Below are 24,459 nucleotides of genomic sequence, written 5' to 3' on the forward strand. Positions count from 1 at the left end.
GGGTTCAGGCCAACACGCCGTTGCCATAGCAGCAGGGGGGGCGCGGCTGACGTGCTGCGGGGTTTCCGGGAAGATGGCGGCTGTCGAAGCGGCTGCAGAGCCGGTAACGGTGGTGGCGGCTGTTGGGCCAAAAGCGAAAAACGAAGAGGAGGAGGAAGAGGAGCCGCTGCCACCCTGCGAGGCGGTGCGCTGGGCCCCGGTGGGGGCGGTGGCGGAGGCCGGGCCTGGAGCAACTGCGTTTTTCGAAGAGACGGCGGCCGAGGAGCCTGGCGCGGTACCGGGCTCCCCGCCGGATTCGCCGGGCCGGACGCTGCGGCGGCTGCGGGCAGAGCGGCGGCGGCTGGACTCGGCGCTGCTGGCGCTGTCCTCACACTTCGCGCAGGTGCAGTTCCGCCTGCGACAGGTGGTGCGCGGGGCGCCGGCGGAGCAGCAGCGCCTTCTGCGTGAGCTCGAAGACTTCGCCTTCCGCGGCTGCCCTCACGTCCTAGGTTACGAAGGGCCTGGCGACCCCGCCAGCGATGAGGGCGATGGGCTGCCAGGAGACCGGCCACGGTTGCGGGGCGAGGACCAGGTGAGTGGTCGGAGCCGGGCCGCGAGGGATATGGGAATAGGGGGGTCGTGTGGGTGGCAATCCAGACCCGGATGATGGTGCATGAGGGGAGAAGCCTCCCCGACTCGGTTGGTGAGTACGTGTGTCGGAGACCAGGAGACTGGAGTGCGGGGCCGGCTGAAGGGCAAGAGGACAGAGGCCTGGGAAACTGAGGGTGAGCGGTGTGCACGAAAGATGTGGAGAGATGCCGGTGCGTGATGACGTGAGAGGTAGAGGAGCGGTGAGCGAAGTGAGTCGTTGAGAGGGTAGCAGAGCAGCCAAGAGCAGTGCTGCGCCCACTCACCTTTACCTCACATATCTAAGTCTTGAACACTTATACTGCTAGAGGACCCCGACTCTGGGGATTGGGAAAATTGGCAAAGGAAAGGACAGTGAGTTGGAATCCATGGAAATTTAGGTTAACTCCCTGTCCCTGCTTTCCTGAAATCTAGGCAGTGTTTACACTTCTCTGGGTGGGACTTTGGGTTAACAGCAGGGTCTCTTAGTAACTGAAATAAACACAACTCTTGATTATATAAATTTCCTTATGTTGGAATTTTTTAAGACACGGGGGGAGTCTTGGTATGTTGCCCAGGCTGGTCTCGAACTCCTGGTCTCAAGCCATCCTCCCACCTCAGTCTCAGGACTACAGGCGTGCGTTACCGTGCAGGCTATAATGTTGAAATGTTTAAACTCTTCCTCCATCCTGCTGAATCATTAGGTATTCTGAATGAGGTCCTCTGGTAACTGACAAGATCGATTCAGTGTGCCTACCCCAGAAGTAGTGAAACTATGTATAAGACACCAGGTAGGCCAGGCGCGGTGGCTCAAGCCTGTAATCCCAGCACTTTGGGAGGCTGAGACGGGTGGATCACGAGGTCAGGAGATCGAGACCATCCTGTCTAACACGGTGAAACCCTGTCTCTACTAAAAAATACAAAAAACTAGCCAGGTGAGTTGGCGAGCGCCTGTAGTCCCAGCTACTTGGGAGGCTGAGGCAGGAGAATGGCGTAAACCCGGGAGGCGGAGCTTGCAGTGAGCTGAGATCCGGCCACTGCACTCCAGCCTGGGCGACAGAGCGAGACTCCGTCTCAAAAAAAAAAAAAAAAAAAGACACCAGGTAAACGTTTCCTTACAAGCTTTGCATCTCTGGAAGTGCACAAAGTGCTGACTTTATTGGAAGTATTGAGGTACACTGCCTTTTCACTTTATTTATTTGTTTGTTTATTTTTGAGACAGGATCTCACTCTGTCACCTAGGCCAGAGTGCAGTGGCGCAATTTCGGCTTACTGCAACCTCTGCCTCCTGGGCTCAAGCAATCCTTCTGCCTCAGCCCGCCCAGTATCTGGTACTACAGGTGTGTGCCACCACACCCAGTTAATTTTATTTTTTGTTAAGACAGGGTTTCACCACGTTGCCCAGGCTGGTCTTGAACTCCTGAGCTCAAACGATCTGCCTTCCTTGGCCTACCAAAGTGCTGGGATTATAGACGTGTGCCACCATGCCCCGTCCCTTTTCACCTTTTTATTCTTCAAACTACAATCTACTTGTGGCTTTCTTCCTACTTACATTGGTTTTAGCCAAGCAGATTTATCGAGCAGATAATGATCTGTTTATTTTAATCTGAACTGTTTCCAGTGCAATCCTGTGTTTACTGTTCCACCCTTCTCGGTTGGTGAGTATGTGTGTCGGAGACCAGGTACCTACAATTCCTTACGCAAGAAGCACCCACCTCAAACTGCCAGATTTAAGGGCTAGAAAGGAGTGGACAGCACCAAAGGTTCTACGTGATAAGAAACTCTGTTCATTTTCACCTTCAGGAACAGTAGGCCAACCCCATTTTCCATGATGTGATTATGACACATTGCATGCCTGTAGCAATATCTCATGTACCCCATAAATATATACACATATTATATACTCATAAAAATTAAAAACTAGCTGGGCGTGGTGGCTCACGCCTGTAATCCCAGCACTTTGGGAGGCTGAGGCGGGCAGATCACCTTAGGTCAGGAGTTCGAGACCAGCCTGACCAACATGATGAAACTCTGTCTCTACTAAAAATACAAAAAAAAAAAAAAAAAAAAGATTAGCCAGATGTGATGGCGCATTTCTGTAATCCCAGCTACTGGGGAGGCAGAGGCAGGAGAATGGCTTGAACCTGGGAGGCGGAGGTTGCCATGAGCCAAGATTGCGCCATGGCACTCCAGCCTGGGCAACAAGAGTGAAACTCTTGTCTCAAAAAATAAATAAATAAAATAAAAAATAAAAGGTAGACCGTGTGCAGTGGCTCATGACTGTAATCCCAACACTTGGGGAGGCAAAGGCTGGAGGAGGATCACTTGAGCCCAGGAGTTGGAGGCTGCTGTGAGCTATGATCATACCACTATGCTCCAGCCTAAGTGACAGAGCAAGACTGTGTCTCAAAAAGAAAAACAAACATTGTACCACCTTAAAAAAAAAAAAAAAAGTAGTGTTTAATTCACCTACAAGTTGTAATCTTGTATGTTTACATTGACAGGTGAACAGGTAGGACCAGAGTAGGAGATATCATTGAACTGAATGATTTACTTCTTACCACTTACCTTTTTTTCTCTCTTTTTTTTTTTTTTTTTTTTGAGACAGGGTCTCACTCTGTTGCCCAGGCTAGAGTGCACTGGCATGATCAGGGCTCACTGCAGCCTTGACTCCCAGGCTCAATAGATCATCCCACCTCAGCCTCTCGAGTAACTGGGACCACAGGTGAGCACCACCATGCTCCGCTAGTTTTTTATATTTTTTTGTAGAGATGGGGTTTTGCCATATTGCCCAGGCTGGTCTTGAACTCCTGGGCTCAAGCAAGCCACCCACCTTGGCCACCCAAAGTGCTGGATTACAGGCATGAGCCACTGTACCCAGCCAAATTTTTTTTTTCCTTGAGACAGAGTCTTACTCTGTCACCCAGGCTGGAGTGCAGTGGCACCATCTTGGCTCACTGCAACCTCCACCTCCTGGGTTCAAGTGATTCTCCTGCCTCAGCCTCCCAAGTAGCTGGGACTACAGGCACCCATCACCACGCCTGGTTAATTTTTGTATTTTTAGTAGAGACAGGGTTTTGCCATGTTGGCCAGGCTGGTCTCGAACTCCTGGCCTCGAACTCCTGACCTCATAATCTGTCTGACTTGGCCTCCCGAAGTGCTGGGATTACAGGCATGAGCTGCTGCGCCTGGCCCTAGATTTTTATTTTCCACTCTTTTGCCCAGGCTGGTATGCAGCAGCATGATCACAGCTCACTGCATCCTCCACCTCCTGGGCTCAATCCATCCTCCCAGCTCAGCCTCCCAAATAGCTGGGACCACAGGCGCACACTACCATGACTGGCTAATTAAAAAAAAAATTTTTTTTTGTAGAGATGGGGATCTCCCTATGTTGCCTAGGCTGGCCACTACACCTGGCCCCCCAATTTTTTTTTTTTTTTTAAGACAGAGTCTGACTCTGTCACCCAGGCTGGAGTACAGCAGCACATCTCAGTTCACTACAACCTCTACCTCATAGGTTCAAGCTATTCTCCTGCCTCAGCCTCCCTAGTAGCTGGGACTGCAGGCATGTGCCACTATCCCTAGCAAAATTTTGTATTTTGTGTAGAGACAGGGTTTTGCCATGTTGGCCAGGCTGGTCTCGAACTCCTGACCTCAAGTGATCCACCCACCTTGACCCCAGATATTTTAAACCAATATTTTCTCTTATCTTACTTCATACTGGAAATGATGTATGTTATTTCCTGCCTTGCACCAGAGCTCATTGTTTTCTCTTGTTTGCCCACACTCCAGCAAATAGCATACTGTAGCTACCATGGCAAGTGACAGAGTTCAACAGACTTGGTCATGAAAATGTAATTAGAATTTATGGCTGATTTCTTTCTTCCCTGACATCATAAAGTTGGGAAACAGTGAGAACAAAAACAAAGACTTTTCCCTAGTTCTTTCTCCTTGGGCTGGTTAGACAACTTTCTCCACTCAGAGGTCGTTATTTGGAATTTGTCATTCTTTTCTTTAACTTTTTTTTTTTTTTTTGGACACAGAGTCTTGCTGTGACACCCAGGCTGAAGTGCAATGGCATGGTCTCGGCTCCTTCCAACCTCCGCCCCCCAGGTTCAAGCCATTCTCCTGCCTCAGCCTCCCAAATAGCTGGGATTACAGGCACGTGCCACCACACTGGGCTAGTTTTTGTAGAGACGGGATTTCACCATGTTGGCCAGGCTGGTCTCGAACTCCTGACCTCAGGTGATCTGCCTGCTTTGGCCTCCCAAAGTGCTGGGATTACAGGCATGAGCCACTGCGTTCGGCCATACTTTCCTTAATTCAGTTCGGTGACATACAACAAATGCATGTTGAAAGCTTATCTTGTGCCAGACACTGTGCCTGGCATTTGTGGTTCAAAGTCAAAACTTTTGTCCTTGAGGAGTTCATAGACTAGAAGAGATGGAATCCTAAACAAATAATATGATATGAGCTAGACTAGAAGTGTGTACAAACTCTAGAGGAAACGTTTAGTTACGCCTGGGGAAATCGGGAAACCTCTTAAAGGAGAACTAGGCCTTCACCAAATGGGGAAGGGGGACAGGGTTCTAACAATATGCAACTGTACTCTGAAAGGATCACAGAGACTGTCCTGAGAAAAGGCTTGCTTTCATGTTGAGCGAAGCTAAAGCAAGAGGATTGCATTTTAAATACTTAAAAAGTTAATTTGGTGTTTTCTTTTTCTTTTTTTTTTTTTTCATTTCTTCTCTCTCATTACTTACTTCTTGAGGGCTTGGTAAGTACCATTTTAAGGTTAAATGTAATACCCTGTAGACTTCTAATTTAAGACTCAGCCTTACCCCTACAAATGATTTGCTAGTTTTGCTTTTTGTTTTTGAGACTCAAGAAAGACAAGGAAGAATCAGTGTTTGAGAATAAGTTGACAAGACTTTACTACCCTGAAGCATTTTTATTAATTGAAATACAGAAACTACTGGTGGCCAACAGTTAAAATAAGGAGTCACTAGTCAGCGAAACTTACAGATACTTTTTTTTTTTTTTTTTTTGAGACGGAGTCTCGCTCTGTCGCCCAGGCTGAAGTGCAGTGGCCGGATCTCAGCTCACTGCAAGCTCCGCCTCCCGGGTTCACGCCATTCTCCTGCCTCAGCCTCCCGAGTAGCTGGGACTACAGGCGCCCGCCACCTCGCCCGGCTAGTTTTTTTTTTGTATTTTTAGTAGAGACAGGGTTTCACCGTGTTAGCCAGGATGGTCTCGATCTCCTGACCTCGTGATCCACCCGTCTCGGCCTCCCAAAGTGCTGGGATTACAGGCTTGAGCCACCGCGCCCGGCCACAGATACTTTTTTTAAACAACATTGTTACCTTCCCATCCCCATTATGTGGCTTTTGGATTTTTTTCATTGCCTTAGGCACTTGCCTTTTACTCTTTTGTTTTTGTTTTTGTTTTTTTGAGACAGAGTCTCACCCTATTGCCCAGGCTGGAGTGTAGTGGTGAAAACAAAGCTCACTGCAGCCTCAACCTCCTAGACTCAAGCGATCATCTTGTCCCAGCCTCTTGTGTAACTGGGACCACCATGCCACCACGCCTGGCTAATTTTTTTTTTCTTCGAGACAGGGTCTTGCGAAACCTTGACCTCTTGGGCTTAAACAATCCTCCCACCTCAGTCACTCAAGTAGCTGGGACTATTGGCATGCACCACCATGCCCAGCTAATTTTTAAAATTTTTTTTGTGGAGATGAAGTCTCACTATGTTGCCCAGGGTGGTCTTGAACTCCTGGGCTCAAGTGATCCTTTTGCCTTGGCCTCCCAAAGTGCTGCGATTACAGGCGTGAGACACCACTCCTGGTGCATTTGATTCTTTTGATTTTGCAGAAGTGGTCTATCGTACATCAAAGGGACTTTGGTGAACCTTAGGAAAGCTGGTTATGAGTTTTAAAGCCTCTCTCCACACCCTTACCCCAGATTCTTTTGCAAAATTTGGCTGCACAGAGTAATCAGGAGTTGTGTTATGGTAACTGACTGTGGAGCATGGCATGTCTTAATTCCTAGAAGGGTATCTTAGCTGAGATAGGTTGTCTCTACCCTAACTAGACCTTTGGAGGGAAAAAAGGCAGTCTTAACAAAAAGCCTCATTGTATTCATATCCTGTTTCCAATGAGGGACAGATAGTTTCTTAAAGAAAACACCCATTTAACAAATTGCCTAGGATGAAATAATTATTCTTACTTTTGAATCTATCATATGAATTGTGTATTTCATTTGGGTTATTGGAAACATCTTATATTTTATTGGTTATGACTGGCTCGAGCAGATTGTTAATGTGCCCTGAGTTTTCCTTTTCCTGCATAATAGACCCAATTGTTTTCTTGCCTTAGAGTGAGCAGGAAAAACAAGAGCGTCTGGAAACCCAAAGGGAGAAGCAGAAAGAACTGATACTGCAGCTCAAGACCCAGCTAGATGACCTGGAAACATTTGCCTATCAAGAGGGCAGTTACGACTCGCTGCCACAGTCTGTGGTGTTGGAAAGACAGCGGGTGAGCAGACCCCAGAGGCACCTCCACCACTGCCCAAGGTTAACTTGTCCCTTCCGGCATTCACAGGGCATCATCTCTCAGCTCAGTTCTCCTTTGGCCTTACTGAGAATCCCTCTGCTGGCCCAAATCAAAGGGAAATTTTACTACTATAAGGAACCATTCGTTGCTCATACATGGAAAACACAGGTTCCAAAGTTTTGTAATGTAATAATTGAGCTCTTTCTTTTTGGTGGTTGTAATTAATAATAGAAATAAGAATATGGCCGGGCGCGGTGGCTCAAGCCTGTAATCCCAGCACTTTGGGAGGCCGAGACGAGCGGATCACGAGGTCAGGAGATCGAGACCATCCTGGCTAACACGGTGAAACCCCGTCTCTACTAAAAATACAAAAAACTAGCCGGGCGAGGTGGTGGGCGCCTGTAGTCCCAGCTACTCCAGAGGCTGAGGCAGGAGAATGGTGTAAACCCGGGAGGCGGAGCTTGCAGTGAGCTGAGATCCGGCCACTGCATTCCAGCCCGGGCGACAGAGCAAGACTCTGTCTCAAAAAAAGAAATAAGAATATGACAATAATTTCATTTGATCACTTAAAAAATTCTACTTGGGCCCATTATACAATGTAATCTAGCTTTTTTGTTTTGTGGTGTTTTTTTTTTGTTTTTTTTTTTGAGATGGAGTTTCACTCTTGTTGCCCAGGCTGAATTGCAATGGCGCCATCTCAGCTCACCACAACCTCCGCCTCCCAGGTTCAAGCAATTCTCCTGCCTCAGCCTCCCAAGTAGCTGGGATTATAGGCATGCGCCACCATGCTGGGCTAATTTTGTAATTTTAGTAGAGATGGGATTTCTCCATGTTGGTCAGGATGGTCTCGAACTCCCAACCTCAGGTGATCTGCCCACCTTGGCCTCCCAAAGTGCTGGGATTACAGGCATGAGCCACCGTGCCTGGCCGTAATCTAGCTTTCTCCTACTACTGACCACCTTTTGATAAACATGCCAGGAATCCAGACTGGTTTTAATACTGTATTTATTTATGTAAGACCTGGGTAGACAGGTAAATCTGCTGGTGGAGATACAGTTACAACCTCCCCTGCATGTTTCTCTACCCCTGTGCTGTGGCTGTTTTTCTGGCTGGTCCGGAGTTTATGTTGTCAGATTTTTTTTTTTTTTTTTGAGACAAAGTCTCAGTTTGTCACCTAGGATGTAGTATAGTGGCATGATCTTGGCTTACTGCAACCTCCGCCTCCAGGGTTCAAACGATTCTCCTGCCTCAGCCTCCCGAGTAGCTGAGATTATAGGCGCCTGCCACCATGGCCGGCTAACTTTTGTATTTTTAGTAGAGATGGGATTTCACCATGTTGGCCAGGATGGTCTTGAGCTCCTGACCTCAAATGATCCACCCGCTTTGGCCTCCCAAAGTGCTGGGATTACAGGTGTGAGCCACTGCACCCAACCTATTATCAGAATTTTAAATTGTTCCTAATAATGTCACTAGGGTATTTTGCACCTTGATATTTTATAGAGATTTTTCTTTAGTTGCCTACAGTAGGGCAAGAAGGGATAAGAAGGATTAGAAATTAAGAAAAATTGGCCAGGCACAGTGGCTTACGCCTGTAATCCCAGCACTTTGGGAGGCCGAGGCAGGCATATCACAAGGTCAGGACATCAAGACCATCCTGGCCAACATGGTGAATCCCCGTCTCTACTTAAAATACAAAAAATTAGCTGGGAGTAGTGGCGGGCACCTATAGTCCCAGCTACTCGGGAGGCTGAGGCAGGAGAATGGCGTGAACCCGGGATGTGGAGCTGGCAGTGAGCCGAGATTGCACCACTGCACTGTAGCCTGGGTGACAGAGAGAGACTCCATCTCAAAATAAATAAATGAATAAAAGTAAGAAAAATCGGCTGGGTGCGGTGGCTCATGCCTATAATCCCAGCACTTTGGGAGGCTGAGGTGGGAGGATCTCTTGAGGCCAGAAATTTGAGGCCAGCCTGGGCAACATAACAAGACCCCGTCTCTACGAAAAATTGAAAGATTAACCAGGTGGTAGCGTGTGTCTATAGTCCCACCTATGGGGGAGACCAAGGCAGAAGGATTGCTTGAGCGCAGGAGTTTGAGGTTACAATGAGCTATGATCACATTACTGGACCCTAGCGTGGGTGACTGAGCAAGACCCTGTCTCTTAAAAATCAGTGTATATTCTCCTTGAATGAAGCCTTTAGAGCAACTAAGTATAAGGCTTGTTGGATCATCAGCCACTTTGGATTTTTCATACTGTTGTTCTTCTGAGTGAAATCTGACTAGCCTGGTAGAAATTTACTGTGAGTGGGAGGATTCATTTTTATCAGAGAACTAAGGGTTCTTTTTACTTTTTTTTTTTTTTTTTTTTGAGACGGAGTCTCGCTCTGTCGCCCAGGCTGGAGTGCAGTGGCCGGATCTCAGCTCACTGCAAGCTCCGCCTCCCGGGTTTACGCCATTCTCCTGCCTCAGCCTCCCGAGTAGCTGGGACTACAGGCGCCCGCCACCTCGCCTGGCTAGTTTTTTGTATTTTTTAGTAGAGACGGGGTTTCACTGTGTTAGCCAGGATGGTCTCGATCTCCTGACCTCGTGATCCGCTCGTCTCGGCCTCCCAAAGTGCTGGGATTACAGGCTTGAGCCACCGCGCCCGGCCCTTTTTACTTTAAAAGTAGAGAGTCTGTGTCCTCACCTTGATCAATCAGTAGTTAAGTCATTTTCTTTCACAAATTTAGAGGTCTGTTTTTTTACTTCCATTTAAGGACAGAAGACATATTTAGATTCTCCTCCCTAACCCTCTCCCTAAAAATTTCCAAAGGGTGTGCTCATTGCCTGTGATCTTGATAGGTGATCATAGATGAGTTAATAAAGAAACTGGACATGAATCTGAATGAGGACATCAGTTCCCTGTCCACTGAAGAGCTTCGTCAGCGCGTAGATGCAGCAGTGGCTCAGATCGTCAACCCAGCCCGAGTCAAAGAACAGTTGGTTGAGCAACTAAAAACTCAGATCCGAGACCTCGAGATGTTCATCAACTTCATCCAAGGTTAGATGTCATAATAATTATATTCTGAGTACTAGTAAAAAGGTAACAATTCTGGGTTTTTTTTTTTTTGGAGACAACGTTTCGCTCTGTTCCCCTGGCTGGAGTGCAGTGGCGCAATCTTGGCTCACAGCAACCTCCGCCTCCCAGATTCAAGCGATTCTCCCGCCTCAGTCTCCCGAGTAGCTTGGATTACAGGCTCCCGCCACCACGCCTGGCTAATTTTTGTATTTTTAGTAGAGACGGGGTTTCAGTCTCTACTAAAGAGAGTAGAGACTGTTGGCCAGGCTGGTCTCGTACTCCCGACCTCAAGTGATCCGCCCACCTCAGCCTCCCAAAGTACCGGGACTACAGGCATGAGCCACCACGCCCGGCCAAAAGGTGCCAATTCTTGATGTACTGTTTAAGAGGCTTGATGGCTTAGTAGGGGAAACAGCATTGGCAGCGTAGAAAGAGCATGGGTTTCAGAATCAGATAGTTAAAAGCTCCGCTCTCCTACTCATTGGTTTTATGTCGTTGAGCATGTTACTAACCTCTTTAGTCTTACTCTTCTCATCCATAAAATGATTCATGGTTCATTCACTTAGCAAATATTTATTGAGCCAACTACTGTATGCCAGTCCTCATTTTACACAATTAAATAGGACAAGATTTTGTGAAATTCTTGTTTGTAATAGGCACCGTTAAGTATTATTTTTCCTTTAAAGATCTGCCATAAAGAGCTAAATAAGTGTCTCTCCTATAATTTCTGATTCCAGATGAAGTGGGAAGCCCCTTGCAGACAGGTGGTGGACACTGTGAGTGCAAGGCCCGTGGGAAGACAGGAAATGGCTGCAGCAGAACAGGCAGCAGCAGACCGCCTCCAGGAGACAGCAGAAGTAAGTGTAATTTCCAGAACAGGCAAATCTCTAGAGACAGAAAGTAGATGAGTGGTTGCCTAGGGCTTGGGTATGCTGAGGAGAAGAGGGAAATGAGAAATGATGATGGTATGGAATTGCTTTTGGGGAGGATGAAATATTCTAAAATCGATTGCAGTGACAGTTATACAATTCTGAATATACTAAAAACCACTGAATTAAACACCTTAAATGGGTGAATCATATGGTATGTGAATTATATCTCAATACAGTTATTATTAACCAAAAAAAGGAGGCCCAGCTACATCCTGGGTGGCTCTTGCCTTCATGTGAGACCCAGCATGTGGCTCAGACTGATCTCAGCCTGAGATTTGTTGAATGTAGCTCCGTGCCATCATGGCCTCTCACTAATGAACCATTGTCTTTTCTAAGCAGCAAAGGCGGAGGATGTGAAGAAAGTCCGGGAGACAGGGCTGCACCTGATGAGGCGAGCGCTGGCAGTGCTCCAGATCTTTGCTGTTAGCCAATTTGGTTGTGCCACAGGCCAGATCCCTCCAACCCTGTGGCAGAGGGGCCAGGCTGACCGAGACTACTCTCCCTTGCTAAAGAGGCTGGAGGTGTCAGTGGACAGAGTGAAGCAGCTAGCCTTGAGGCAGCAGCCACACGACCATGTCATCACCTCTGCCAACCTCCAGGACCTCTCTCTGGGAGGCAAGGATGAGCTGACTATGGCTGTGCGGAAGGAGCTGACGGTGGCTGTAAGGGACCTGCTGGCCCATGGACTGTATGCCTCCTCCCCAGGGATGAGTCTTGTTATGGCTCCTATTGCTTGTTTGCTGCCAGCCTTCTCCTCGGCCCCTGAGGCCATGCACCCCTGGGAGCTCTTTGTAAAGTACTACCATGCTAAGAACGGCCGTGCTTACGTGGAATCCCCAGCCCGGAAGCTCTCCCAGTCCTTTGCCCTTCCTGTTACGGGAGGCACTGTTGTGACCCCCAAACAGAGCCTGCTGACAGCCATCCACATGGTGCTGACAGAGCACGACCCTTTTAAGCGCAGTGCAGACTCAGAATTGAAGGCCTTGGTGTGCATGGCACTGAATGAGCAGCGTCTGGTGTCCTGGGTGAACCTCATCTGCAAGTCTGGGTCACTCATCGAGCCTCACTACCAGCCCTGGAGCTACATGGCACACACAGGCTTTGAGAGCGCCCTCAACCTGCTCAGTCGCCTCAGCAGCCTCAAGTTTAGCCTCCCTGTAGATCTGGCTGTGCGCCAGCTCAAAAACATCAAAGATGCCTTTTGATAAGAGTGCCCTAACCCCAGACAAGCTCCTTGCTCAGTAGAGATAGATGTGTTAGTCTTCCAGCATAGGAGCAAGGAATCAAAGGTGGGGTTAAAGGCTTTTTTGCCAGACCCTGCTCAGGCAGTTGGCCAAATGAGTGCAAAGTCTGTTTTCCCCACCAACTTAGCATCTCGGAAAGATGTGCTGGAGAGACCCTCTTGGTAAGAAGGTTCTACCAGACCGGGCGCGGTGGCTCACGCCTGTAATCCCAGCTACTCAGGAGGCTAAGACTGGAGAGTCGCTTGAGCCCAGGAGGTGGGGGTTGCAGTGAGCCGAGATTATGCCACTGCACTCTGTCTGGGCAACACAGGGAGACTCCATCTCAAAAAAAAGAAGACATTCAACTTGAGGCTCCTGTTAGTTGAGCTATCTTCTTTCACTTGAAGCAGGTTTGAGAGGCCAAGGCCAGAATTTAAGTTCCTTTTATGAATAGATTTCCTTTTCTTCCTGACCCCAAGGTCAGAGGAGACTGTATATTCCATTTCTGCCTCTAAGACTAGGAATAGGAATATCTGAAACAACATTTCTAAGGGTGGTGACCATAGGTTGATTTTAATACGAGCCTTTTTTCTTGTAGAGGTAAGAAGTAAAATCTTCCTGACAAGGTAGTCCTCACGGCACAGACAATGGGCTTTCTGTTTATGAGGGGTGAGAACCGTGTTCGTTATTATGTTCTTTAGCAAGTAAACATTCCTCTGCTCACCTCCCAACAAGACTAACACAGTCTTTAGAAGTAAATATATTCAAGACAAATGAGAAAATCCTGGCTACCCAAGTCGAGTATGTACAGGAATACAAATCGGTAACCAGCAGCTGTTCCTCAGGTTGTGACTCACTGGGCACCACTTGTCCTGGAGGCTGGATGATGGAGGACATCTGGCTATAGGTACTGCAGCGGAGATAGGTGCCACAGGAGGATAGGAACTACAGCAGATCACTGTTTCCAGAACAGGGGGAGGAGTATCTCATTGTGAAATAGACTCTAGAGTGGTTCTATTTGGTCTTCAGTATTTTAGCCTCATTAGTTCACATTTGTCATGCAGCTTGTGGTGAGTGCTGCTCTAGGACTGGCCAAAGATGGGCAAAATGGATCACTCCAGACACTACTAATTCAGCATTGTTTTCATGTCTTAAAATTGCCACCTGCACTTTGTTTCTGCACTATTATGTAGTGCATTTTAACTTAAATTTTTTCCAGCAACATGTTACTTATTTAAGATACATTATTGATACTTCATTATAATTAGTACACCTTCCCTGTGAAACAAGAGAATTGTAAAATGTTGTGGAAAATGATACCTATGTGGATGCTAATGAAATCGTAGTATTTCCTGTAGCTTCTCTGAAGACCTTAGAGACCTGCAGCTTTGGTTTGTAAGTGTTTGGGCCTTATCAGCCCATCTGATCCAGATCAATATTTTTTTTAAAGCTGCCTATATCCTCTATCCTCTGCGATGGATCATCTCACCTTTGGTGGTGGTAGTAGGGGTTTTTTCCCTGAAAAAGTTCACTAAAAAGTCCCCTTGGCATGACCATCCCCTCCTGCCCACGCCCATAGTCCCTCCCCACAACAGATGTCACACATGCTGCTTTTGGAATTGGCACTGTTTTTGTTTTTGTTTTTGTTTTTGTTTTGAGACAGAGCCTCGCTCTGTTGTCCAGGCTGGAGTGCAATGGCGCGATCTCAGCTTACTGCAACCTCTGCCTCCTGAGTTCAAGCAATTCTCCTCCCTCAGCCTTCTGAGTAGCTGGGATTACAGGCGCACACCACCATGCCCGACTAATTTTTGTTTTTTGTTTTTTTGTTTTTTTTTTGAGACGGAGTCTCACACCGTCCCCCAGGCTGGAGTGTGATGGCGCAGTCTCAGCTCACTGCAACCTCCGCCTCCCGGGTTCAAGCAATTCTCCTGCCTCAGCCTCCTGAGTAGCTGGGATTGCAGGCACCCGCCACCACGCCCAGCTAATTTTTGTATTTTTAGTAGAGATGGGGTTTCACCATGTTGGTCAGGCTGGTCTTGAACCCCTGACCTCGTGATCCACCCGCCTCAGCCTCCCAAAGTACTGGGATTACAGGCATGAGCCACTGTGCCTGGCCCAAACTTTTGTATTTTTAATAGAGATGGGGTTTCACCACATTTGTCAGTCTGGTCTTGAACTCCTGGTCTCAGGTGATCCACCTACCTTGGCCTCCCAAAGTGCTGGGATTATAGGTGTGAGCCACCGCACCTGGCCAGGATTGGCACTTTTAAATCCACTTGTCTGGATATCAGTTAGGGTGGGTGGTAACTGGTATAGCCATATGGCATAGCCCAGCGATCACCTCAGTATTGCCTTTTTCAAATACAAAAACAAAACTTGTATTAAGGCCTTATGCTAGCATTACAGGAAGCATTTTCATTTGTCTCATTCTAATTTAATTCTCACTACTTACAAGGTGGGACAGTATTATCCTCACTTTACAGCTGAGGAAACTGAACTGCAGAGAGGTTAAATATTCTGTCCCCATTTACATGATGATGGAATTCCTGAGATTTGGAGTCAAGTTTCCTGAATCCAAAGCCCATAGTCTATCTTGTTACTTCATTGTATCATGTTTCTAGATTTTGGTTCCTCTTTCTCCTTTATCCGCCACCTTCATTCCTACCCTCACTATGGGCAGGAGAAGGTATTTTCCACACAATTGCCAGAAATTTCAGCTCCGAAAGGACTATACTGCAGGGAGACAGGCAGGCAGCCATGACTTTGATGTCCAAGTTCTTGAAACCTAAATGTGTGTATCAACTGAGACAATTCCAACAATTCCATCAGCATCCCTGCAGTCAGATATCTGCTAAGTTCTGATATCATCTGTCATTACTGGGAACAGAGCTCTGTCCTTGGTTTAGGGTGAGACAGGACAAGGGAGGAGAGACAGGCCAGTCCACCCATATCCAAGGATACGCAAGAATGGAAGGGTAAAGAGCCATGGATGTGTATGCAGGGGAAGTGTAGGGTGTGTTGTACAAGTATGATCTGCGAAGTATTGTTAAAGCTGTTTAAGGTGCTCTCCAATCATTCATTCACTATTGATCACTTAGCAACTGCCTGCCCAGGCTAGATGCTAAAGAAACAGGTAAGTAAACCTACCCCGTGCCCTCAACAAACACAATCGAGCAAAGGAGATACCATACCAATTGGAGATTTGGAAAAATTGTTAAAATATAAATTGCTAGGCCGGGCGCGGTGGCTCACGCCTGTAATCCCAGCACTTTGGGAGGCCGAGGTGGGCGGATCACGAGGTCAGGAGATCGAGACCATCCTGGCTAACACAGTGAAACCCCATCTCTACTAAAAATACAAAAAATTAGCCGGGCATGGTGGCGGGCGCCTGTGGTCCCAGCTACTCGGGAGGCTGAGGCAGGAGAATGGCGTGAACCCAGGAGGCAGAGCTTGCAGTGAGCCGAGATTGTGCCACTGCGCTCCAGCCTGGGTGAGAGCGAGACTCCATCTCAAAATATATATAAATTGCTGGGTCCCATCCCCAGAGTTTTTTATTCAGTTGTTTTGGGGTGGGGCGTGAGAATTTGGTTTCTAATAAGTTCCTAGGTAATGGTGATGCTGCTGCTCTGGGAAGCACACTGAGATGAGAACCACTCATATCCAAACTAAGATTATGTTCTGTAATAAAGGTAAGTACAGATTGGATTGCTGAGAGAGCCCAGAGAAAGGAGAGATTAATTCTGCCTGGGAGAATTCTGGAATAACCTTGAAGGATGGATAGAATTTGAATAGGATTTTGCCTGGCTACTTGGAGAGGAAGAAAAAGACACAAGGAACAGCCCAGGGGGTATGAAGGGTGGGGGAGTCAGGAATTTATGCTGCAGGAAAGGTGGCAAGGAAGGAAAGGAGTGAAAGTTCACACTATTGAATAAGCCAACAATGGATTTCAAGAAAAGTGAAGGACTTCTCAAGAAAAAGTTATTTAAAGCTGTTGCTCAAAATAAGATCTATAGATCATATGGCTCCACTCCAGACCAGAATTACCATCTCTAAGGTTGGAGACACTTAATAAGCATCCCGGGGGCCGGGCACGGTGGCTTACGCCTGTAATCCCAACACTTTGGGAGGTCGAGGTGGGCGGATCACGAGGTCAGCAGATGGAGACCATCCTGGCTAACACCATGAAACCCTGTCTCTACTAAAAAATACAAAAAATTACTTGGGCGTGGTGGCAGGCGCCTGTAGTCCCAGCTACTTGGGAAGCTGAGGCAGGAGAATGGTGTGAACCTGGGAGGTGAAGTTGCAGTGAGCCGAGATCGCGCCACTGCACTCCAGCCTGGGAGCAAGCGGGAGACTCTGTCTCAAAAATAATAATAGTAATATAATAATAAGCATCCCGACTGGGCACGGTGGCTCACACCTGTAATCCCAGCACTTTGGGAGGCCAAGGTGGGTAGTCAGGAGTTCGAGACCAGCCTGGCCAACATGGTGAAACCCCATCTCTACTAAAGATGCAAAATTAGCTGATACAAAATTGCTGGGCATGGTGGCATGTGCCTGTAGTCCCAGTTACTTGGGAGGCTGAGGCAGGAGAATTGCTGGAGCTCAGGAGGCTGATGTTGCAGTGAGCCAAGATCATGCCACTGCACTCCAGCCTGGGCGACAAAGTGAGACTCCATCTCAAAAATAAAAGACAAGACAAAATTCAGAGGATTTAGTTACTAATTTGATTTGGAGGGTAAGGTGGCTTAGTCCCAGCTACTTGGCAAGCTGAAATGGGAGGATCGCTTGAGGCTAGGAGTTTGAAGCTACATCACACCTGTCAATAGCCACTGCATTCAAGCCCGGCAACATAGCAAGACCTCATCTCTTTAAAAAATGAAATATATAAGAAAAAGACATTTTAAAAACTACTGGAGGCCAGGCGTGGTGGTTCATGCCTGTAATCCCAGCACTTTGGGAGTTTGACGCAAGCGGATCACTTGAGGCCAGGAGTTCAAGACCAGCCTGGCCAACATGGTGAAACCCCATCTCTACAAAAAATATAAAAATTAGCTGGGTGTGGTGGTGGGAGCCTATAGTTCCAGCTACTTAGGAGGCTGAGGCAGGAGAATCGCTTGAACCTGGGAGGTGGAGGTTGCAGTGAGCTGAGATCGTGCCACTGCACTCCAGCCTGGGTGACAAAGTGAGGCTCTGTCTGAAAAAAAAAAAAAATTGGAATGGGGCCGGGCACAGTGCCTTTGCCTGTGATCCCAACACTTTGGGAGGCTCAGGTAGGAGGATCACTTGATCCCACAAGTTTTTGAGACCAGCCTGGGCAATATAGTGAGTCCCCATCTCTACCAAAACAAGAAAAAGTTCTTTGTTATTGTTTTTTTTAATTACATGGTCATGGTGGCCCACACCTGAAGTCCTAGCTACTCAGGAGGCTGAGGTGGGAGGATCATGAGCCCAGGAGTTGAGGCTGCAGTGAGCCATGATTGTGCTACACACTTCAGCCTGGAGGACAGAGCGAGACCCAGTCTCTCAAAAAATCAAAACAAAACAAAAGCCATTGCAATGGGATCCTGAGGGATACAGGGAAAATTGTATCACTGGAGAGCTTCAGAAGAGAACTGATGAAATCCTGATTGTTCCCACGTCTTGCCCAAGACAAATCCTATAGGTTCAGATAAGCAAAAACTGTGAGATGGTTTCTCTTTCCCTTAAACTCGGAAAGCACATAAGGTACCATCTGAAAACACTCTTCTGGTGAGTGATGGGAAGTATAATTCAGTTTGAGAGCCAACTAGACCTAGATTCAGACCTAGATTTGAATCCTGTCTATGCCACTGAGTAGGATTAACCTCAGACAGGCAATTTATCCTCTCTGAATTGCAATTTCCTCATGTCTAAATGGGAGGAGAATGCCTAAGATGCAGAGTTGTGCAGATTAAACAGGCTGCTGGCTTATATAAAGTGCTCACATCTTGCCTGAGAGAGAATCGGTGCTCAGGGGTGACATGGTAAACAGTATGGGCTCAGGAGTTGAATTGCTTGAGGCTGAGCCCCAGCTCCACTGCTTACCCACTATAGACTGGGCAAATCTCTCTAAGCCAGTTTCCTCGACTCTAGAATGGAGATAATAATAGTACCTATCTCTTAGTGTTATGATGACCCAATCGGATGATGTGCATAAATAGATTAACCTGGCCTGGCACAGGGTAAGCAGCTGCCATCCTCCTCCTCTACCTCCCTCATGCTTATTCTAGTTGGTAATGTCAGTGACACCACTAGACTGTAACTGTTGGGGGTATATATCCTTCTTGTTTTTTTTTTAAACCAAATTTAGCACTGGAGGGTTGTATACCAACTTTAGTGACCCTAACGTTGATAAGTTCTGATAACACACTACCATCGGACCAGCCACCCTTGTCTGATATTTGTCCCTCCCTCTTTAGCTAACCGTGCCCCCGACAGGCACCAATAAATGCCCTATTTTTTTCCCTGTGTCTCCCAAGAGAAAAAGTAAATTTCAGATTGTGTCCCCCTCCTAGTGCCAGAGAAAGGAACTACAACAAAGCCTAGCTGCTGAGTCCAGAGAACGCAAAGCGCACACGCTCTCCCAGCTCTTCAGTCCGCCTGGACGACTCTCCTTTGTTCTTGTCTACTGCTGGAGCTGCTAATAAAGCTTGATTCAAATACATGAGCTGCCGGGCCCTGCGTTCCCCTTATGAGCTTCTTCCGCCCGCAACTCGAGACTCAGCACCACACAAGTAGCGTGTCAAAGCCTGAAGCGAGGGACAGGAAGTGAGGTCATTCCTCCCCGGGGTGAAAGGTTAGCGGAAGTGTTCTTCTTTCCTTTTTGCTGTAGGCCTGAGTGGTTGCTGCCGGTGAGTGGAAGGTTGGGTTGACTCTTTCAATCCGCCGCCATCCGCGGCTTGGGGGTCGAGGGTCCGGGGGGCGCCGGGTGCGTTCCTTCCTTAGGTCTCTGGCGGCTACGTATCCGATCCTGTCCTGCGAGCAGGGCCCGCGGGCGGCCTGGACCAAGGCGACAGTGAACACAGTCTGAAGTTCCGGACCAAGACCTGGGCTTGCTGGCAGGAGTCGGCTCTGGGCGTCTTTGGCTTTATGGATTTTTAAGTGGCCCTTTCTCCTTGCTTTCTGCAGAAATGGGCAAGTTCATGAAACCTGGGAAGGTGGTGCTTGTCCTGGCTGGACGCTACTCTGGACGCAAAGCCGTCATCGTGAAGGTATCAGCCTCGCGGGACTCTGCGTCCTTGCATCCCGGGACCAGGCTGGCTCCGGTGGAGCAGGCAGGCTTGGAATTCAAGGCCCGCTTCTCGGGCAGTAGCCAGTGAGCACGGTCGGGGTGAATGTGGGAAAGCTTTTGAGAGAGGAAGAGGCACAGTAGAAGCAAATGTGAGCTGAATTGGGCTCCTAACGCATAACGCCTTCTCCACCAGAGGCTTTAAATATATAGCAATAATGGCTGACATTTATTGCACACTTGCTATGCGCTCCCACTGCCTTTCAGGTATTGTCATGTGCAGTCCTTGAAGTAATCATAGGGGATTCCTTTTCTTTTTTTTTTGAGACGGGATCTCTGTCCAGGTTGGAGTGCAGTGGCGCGATCACTGCAGCCTCGACTTCCTGGGCTCAAGCGATTCTCCCATCTCAGCCTTCCAATAGCTGGGATTACAGGTGCGCGCCATCATCCCCAGCTATAGCGGGTTCCCTCCTGTTGCTGAGGTTTAGAGGTGTTCTGTTATTTACCTGAAGTGCTGCAGCAGGGAATCTGTAAGTAGAGGAGGAAATCGCTTTTAGAAAGGTCACGTAGGCCGGGCGCGGTGGCTCAAGCCTGTAATCCCAGCACTTTGGGAGGCCGAGACGGGCGGATCACGAGGTCAGGAGATCGAGACCATCCTGGCTAACACGGTGAAACCCCGTCTCTACTAAAAAATACAAAAAACTAGCCGGGCGAGGTGGCGGGCGCCTGTAGTCCCAGCTACTCGGGAGGCTGAGGCAGGAGAATGGCGTGAACCCGGGAGGTGGAGCTTGTAGTGAGCTGAGATCTGGCCACTGCACTCCAGCCTGGGCGACAGAGCGAGACTCCGTCTCAGAAAAAAAAAAAAAAAAAAGGTCACGTAGCCCCTCACTGTTTTCCTCCTACCCATGTTTTTGTAGCTTCTTGAGAAATTTCCCTAGGCTCTGGCCACAGACGCCACTGCGTTTTGCTGTTGTGGGGACACTGGAGTACCCCTGGATTCCCCTCTCCCATCTCCTGAGACTGGGCTCTGGAATGAGGCTCTGGTGTCTTAGCCTTGGCTGTACGCTTTACTAGCAGTGGAGCAAGTGAATAGTTACCAAGTCTTGTGAGCAGTGCTTGGCATATAGCAAGTACTTAAATGTTAACTATTGCTACTTTTAAATCTCTTACCTCTAATAAGCCGTTCCAGATGCTTCCTAGTGGAAATAAACACTGTTCTGTTTCTCTTTGGTCATTTCGCATAACTTTCTGTGATTTTTCTCTTTATAATGGTGGGTCTTGGAGACCTGAGGGAGGAAATATTTTTTTGACACTGCCCTACCTCTAACACAGGGCCTAAATGGGCCCTCAGTGAATAACAAATGTAATTCTTATTCATTTAGAACATTGATGATGGCACCTCAGATCGCCCCTACAGCCATGCTCTGGTGGCTGGAATTGACCGCTACCCCCGCAAAGTGACAGCTGCCATGGGCAAGAAGAAGATCGCCAAGAGGTCAAAGATCAAGTCTTTTGTGAAAGTTTATAACTACAATCACCTAATGCCCACAAGGTGAGCATTTCAAGAACTAGAATTTTAAAATTTCTTTTCCCCGCTCTGTTGAATAAGGAGACAAACCTTGCAGCCATTCCAGCACCAGCAAGGAATATCGTTTCCAAATTGTTCTTCTTCAACTCATAAAGTGGGCATGGTTTCCAGTTTTACCTTTGATCCATCTTTTAAGTGTTAGGTAAAGATTGTTTTCCATCCACAGTAAACACAGCCATGAGGTCTGATCTGCCGTCTTCCACTGTTCCACCCTCAAGGATAAATACTACAGGTTTCAAAAACTCTGTGAATGCGCGAAAGCAAGCCTCCCTCAGTTAATTTCACTTACCTGTTGGGCCCTTTAGTCTGGGGACATACACTATCTTAGTGCAAGTGTTTTTTTGAGAGGGAGTCTCGCTCTGTCGCCCAGGCTGGAGTACAATGGTGCGATCTTGGCTGACTGCAAGCTCCGCCTCCGAGGTTCACGCCATTCTCCTGCCTCAGCCTCCCGAGTAGCTGGGACTACAGGCGCCCACCACCACGCCCGGCTAATTTTTTGTATTTTTAGTAGAGACGGGGTTTCACTGTGTTAGCCAGGATGATCTCGATCTGACCTCATGATCCGCTCGCCTCGGCCTCCCAAAGTGCTGGGATTACAGGCGTGAGCCACCGCGCCTGGCCTAGTACAAGTGTTTTTTAAGAAGTAGGTGGCTGGGCGCAGTGGCTCCAGCCTGTAATCCCAGCACTTCAGGAGGCCGAGACGGGCGGACCACGAGGTCGGGAGATCAAGACCATACTGGCTAACACGATGAAACCCTAGCCAGGCGAGGTGGCGGGCGCCTGTAGTCCCAGCTACTTGGGAGGCGGAGGCCGGAGAATGGCGTAAACCTGGGAGGCGGAGCTTGCAGTGAGCTGAGATCCGGCCACTGCACTCCAGCCTGGGCGACTCAGCAAGACTCCGTCTCAAAAAAAAAGAAGTATGAGAGGCCGGGCACAATGGCTGACAGCTATAATCCCACCACTTTGGGAGACCGGGGCAGATGGATCACCTGAGATCAGGAGTTTGAGACCAGCCTGAACAACATGGTGAAACCCCGTCTCTACTAAAAATACAAAATTAGCCGGCCGTGGTGGCACATACCTGTAATCCCAGCTACTGGGGAGGCTGAGGCCAGAGAATCGCTTGAATCCGGGAGGCGGAGGTTGCAGTAAGCGAAGATCACACCATTGCACTCCAGCCTGGGCAATGAGAGCGAAGCTCCCTCTCAAAAAGAGGTGTGAGGCCGAGGCGAGTGGATCACAAGGTCAGGAGATAGAGACTGTGCTGGCTAACACGTGAACCCAGGAGGTGGAGCTTGCAGTGAGCCGAGATCATGCCACTGCACTCCAACCTGGGTGACAGAGCAAAAGTCCGTTTCAAAAAGAGGTGCAAGAATTGAGAAAGTCCCGAACAGTAATTGCCAGAACCTAGCAGCATGCACCTTAAAGTTTGCTGCTGGTACTGCACATTTACTCTTGGTTGGCACTGTGGCTCATGCCTGTAGTCCCAGCACTTTCGGAGGCCGAGGCAGGTGGATCACTTGAGGTCAGGAGTTCGAGACCAGCCTGGCCAACATGACGAAATCTCGTCTCTACTAAAAAACACAACAATTAGCTGGGCATGCTGGCTGGCATCTGGATTCCCAGCTATTCCGGAGGCTGAGGTGGGAGAATCACTCGAGCTTGGGAGGTGGAGGCTACAATGAGCCAAGATTGCACCACTGCACTCCAGCCTGGGTGACAGAGCTCGCTCCATCTCAAAAAAATAAAAGGGCAGAGAGAGCTGTTTCTCGGGTTCTGGGATGTGGTGGGGTTGAGGCAGCTAGTTTTTGTGCTGTCATGAGAGTGACTGCATTGGCAGAACTTGAACGATAAGGAATGGTTTCAAATAGAAAGTCAGCCGACTGTCATGATGAAAGTCAAGAAGGCCTAATTTGGCCGGGCGCGGTGGCTCACGCCTGTAATCCCAGCACTTTGGGAGGCCGAGGCGGGCGGATCACGAGGTAGGAGATCGAGACTGTCCTGGCTAACACAGTGACACCCTCGTCTCTACTAAAAATAAAAAAATTAGCCGGGCGTGGTGTTGTGCGCCTGTAGTCCCAGCTACTTGGGAGGCTGAGGCAGGAGAATGGCGTGAACCCGGGAGGTGGAGCTTGCAGTGAGCTGAGATCGCGCCACTGCACTCCAGCCTGGGCAACAGTGAGACTCCGTCTCAAAAAAAAAATAAAACAATAAGGCCTAATTTGATGATTCTTAGCTATAAAAGTAAAGTAGGCCGGGCGCGGTGGCTCAAGCCTGTAATCCCAGCACTTTGGGAGGCCGAGACGGGCGGATCACGAGGTCAGAAGATCGAGACCATCCTGGTTAACACGGTGAAACCTCGTCTCTACTAAAAAAAATACAAAAAACTAGCCGGGCGAGGTGGCGGGCACCTGTAGTCCCAGCTACTCGGGAGGCTGAGGCAGGAGAATGGCGTAAACCCGGGAGGCGGAGCTTGCAGTGAGCTGAGATCTAGCCACTGCACTCCAGCCTGGGCGACAGAGCGAGACTCCGTCTCAAAAAAAAAAAAAAAAAGTAGTAGTGGGAAATTGAGAATGAAACGTTACATTTTACATTTTATTGGCTTGAATCCAATAAATGTTAAAAGTGTGGATTTCCAGGTAATGCCATCAGGATATGACTTTTGATGGTTGCTTCTAAGGAGTCAGACCCTGATTCCCTAGTGTCCCACAAAGATTTGGGCTGTGTGGGGGCTTCTGGCAGTATGTGGGCTAATCCTGCCTCTCCACCTTTGTCCCCAGGTACTCTGTGGATATCCCCTTGGACAAAACTGTTGTCAATAAAGATGTCTTCAGAGATCCTGCTCTTAAACGCAAGGCCCGACGAGAGGCCAAGGTCAAGTTTGAAGAGAGGTAAGTAGGCTTTGGTAGTGAATGGTGGAGTATGGTTTCACTATTTCCATTCCTCTCCTCATTGATGTTCTCTTTTTTTCCCTTCTAGATACAAGACAGGCAAGAACAAGTGGTTCTTCCAGAAGCTGCGGTTTTAGATGCTTTGTTTTGGTCATTAAAAATTAAAAAGGAAAGAAAGCCTGTGTCTGCATGTTGTTTGTATTACCAGACTGTGAAAAGGAGAACATTATTGAATAGGAAACACTGGATGGGCTGGGCACGGTGGCTCACACCTGTAATCCCAGTGTGAGGCCGAGGCAGGCGGATCAGGAGGTCAAGAGATTTGAGACCATCCTGGCCAACATGGTGAAACCCCATC

At 48.3% G+C, this 24,459-nt stretch overlaps 2 protein-coding genes across 3 annotated transcripts; both read left to right on the forward strand.

The window, feature by feature from the left end:
* Nucleotides 1-61: 61 nt before the first annotated feature.
* Nucleotides 62-19,012, forward strand: LOC105472083 (RUN domain containing 1). Of its 2 annotated transcripts, none has more exons than XM_071083187.1 (5): nt 62-571; nt 6,984-7,142; nt 10,002-10,200; nt 10,956-11,075; nt 11,487-19,012. In XM_071083187.1, exons 1-5 carry the CDS (start codon nt 74-76, stop codon nt 12,353-12,355), a joined length of 1,845 nt encoding a protein of 614 aa, XP_070939288.1. In that variant the 5' UTR covers nt 62-73; the 3' UTR covers nt 12,356-19,012. The 2 variants fall into 2 exon arrangements, with proteins under 2 accessions (XP_070939288.1, XP_070939289.1); XM_071083188.1 differs by having other exon boundaries at nt 11,490-19,012.
* Nucleotides 19,013-19,163: 151 nt separating this feature from the next.
* LOC105472080 (ribosomal protein L27) lies at nt 19,164-24,283 on the forward strand. The gene is made up of 5 exons (XM_011725027.2): nt 19,164-19,245; nt 19,523-19,605; nt 21,005-21,174; nt 23,991-24,101; nt 24,190-24,283. Exons 2-5 carry the CDS (start codon nt 19,525-19,527, stop codon nt 24,236-24,238), a joined length of 411 nt encoding a protein of 136 aa, XP_011723329.1. The 5' UTR covers nt 19,164-19,245; nt 19,523-19,524; the 3' UTR covers nt 24,239-24,283.
* The last annotated feature ends 176 nt before the right edge of the window (nt 24,284-24,459 follow it).

This window comes from Macaca nemestrina, chromosome 17 (assembly GCF_043159975.1).
Source record: "Macaca nemestrina isolate mMacNem1 chromosome 17, mMacNem.hap1, whole genome shotgun sequence".
NCBI classification, from domain to species: Eukaryota; Metazoa; Chordata; class Mammalia; order Primates; family Cercopithecidae; genus Macaca; species Macaca nemestrina.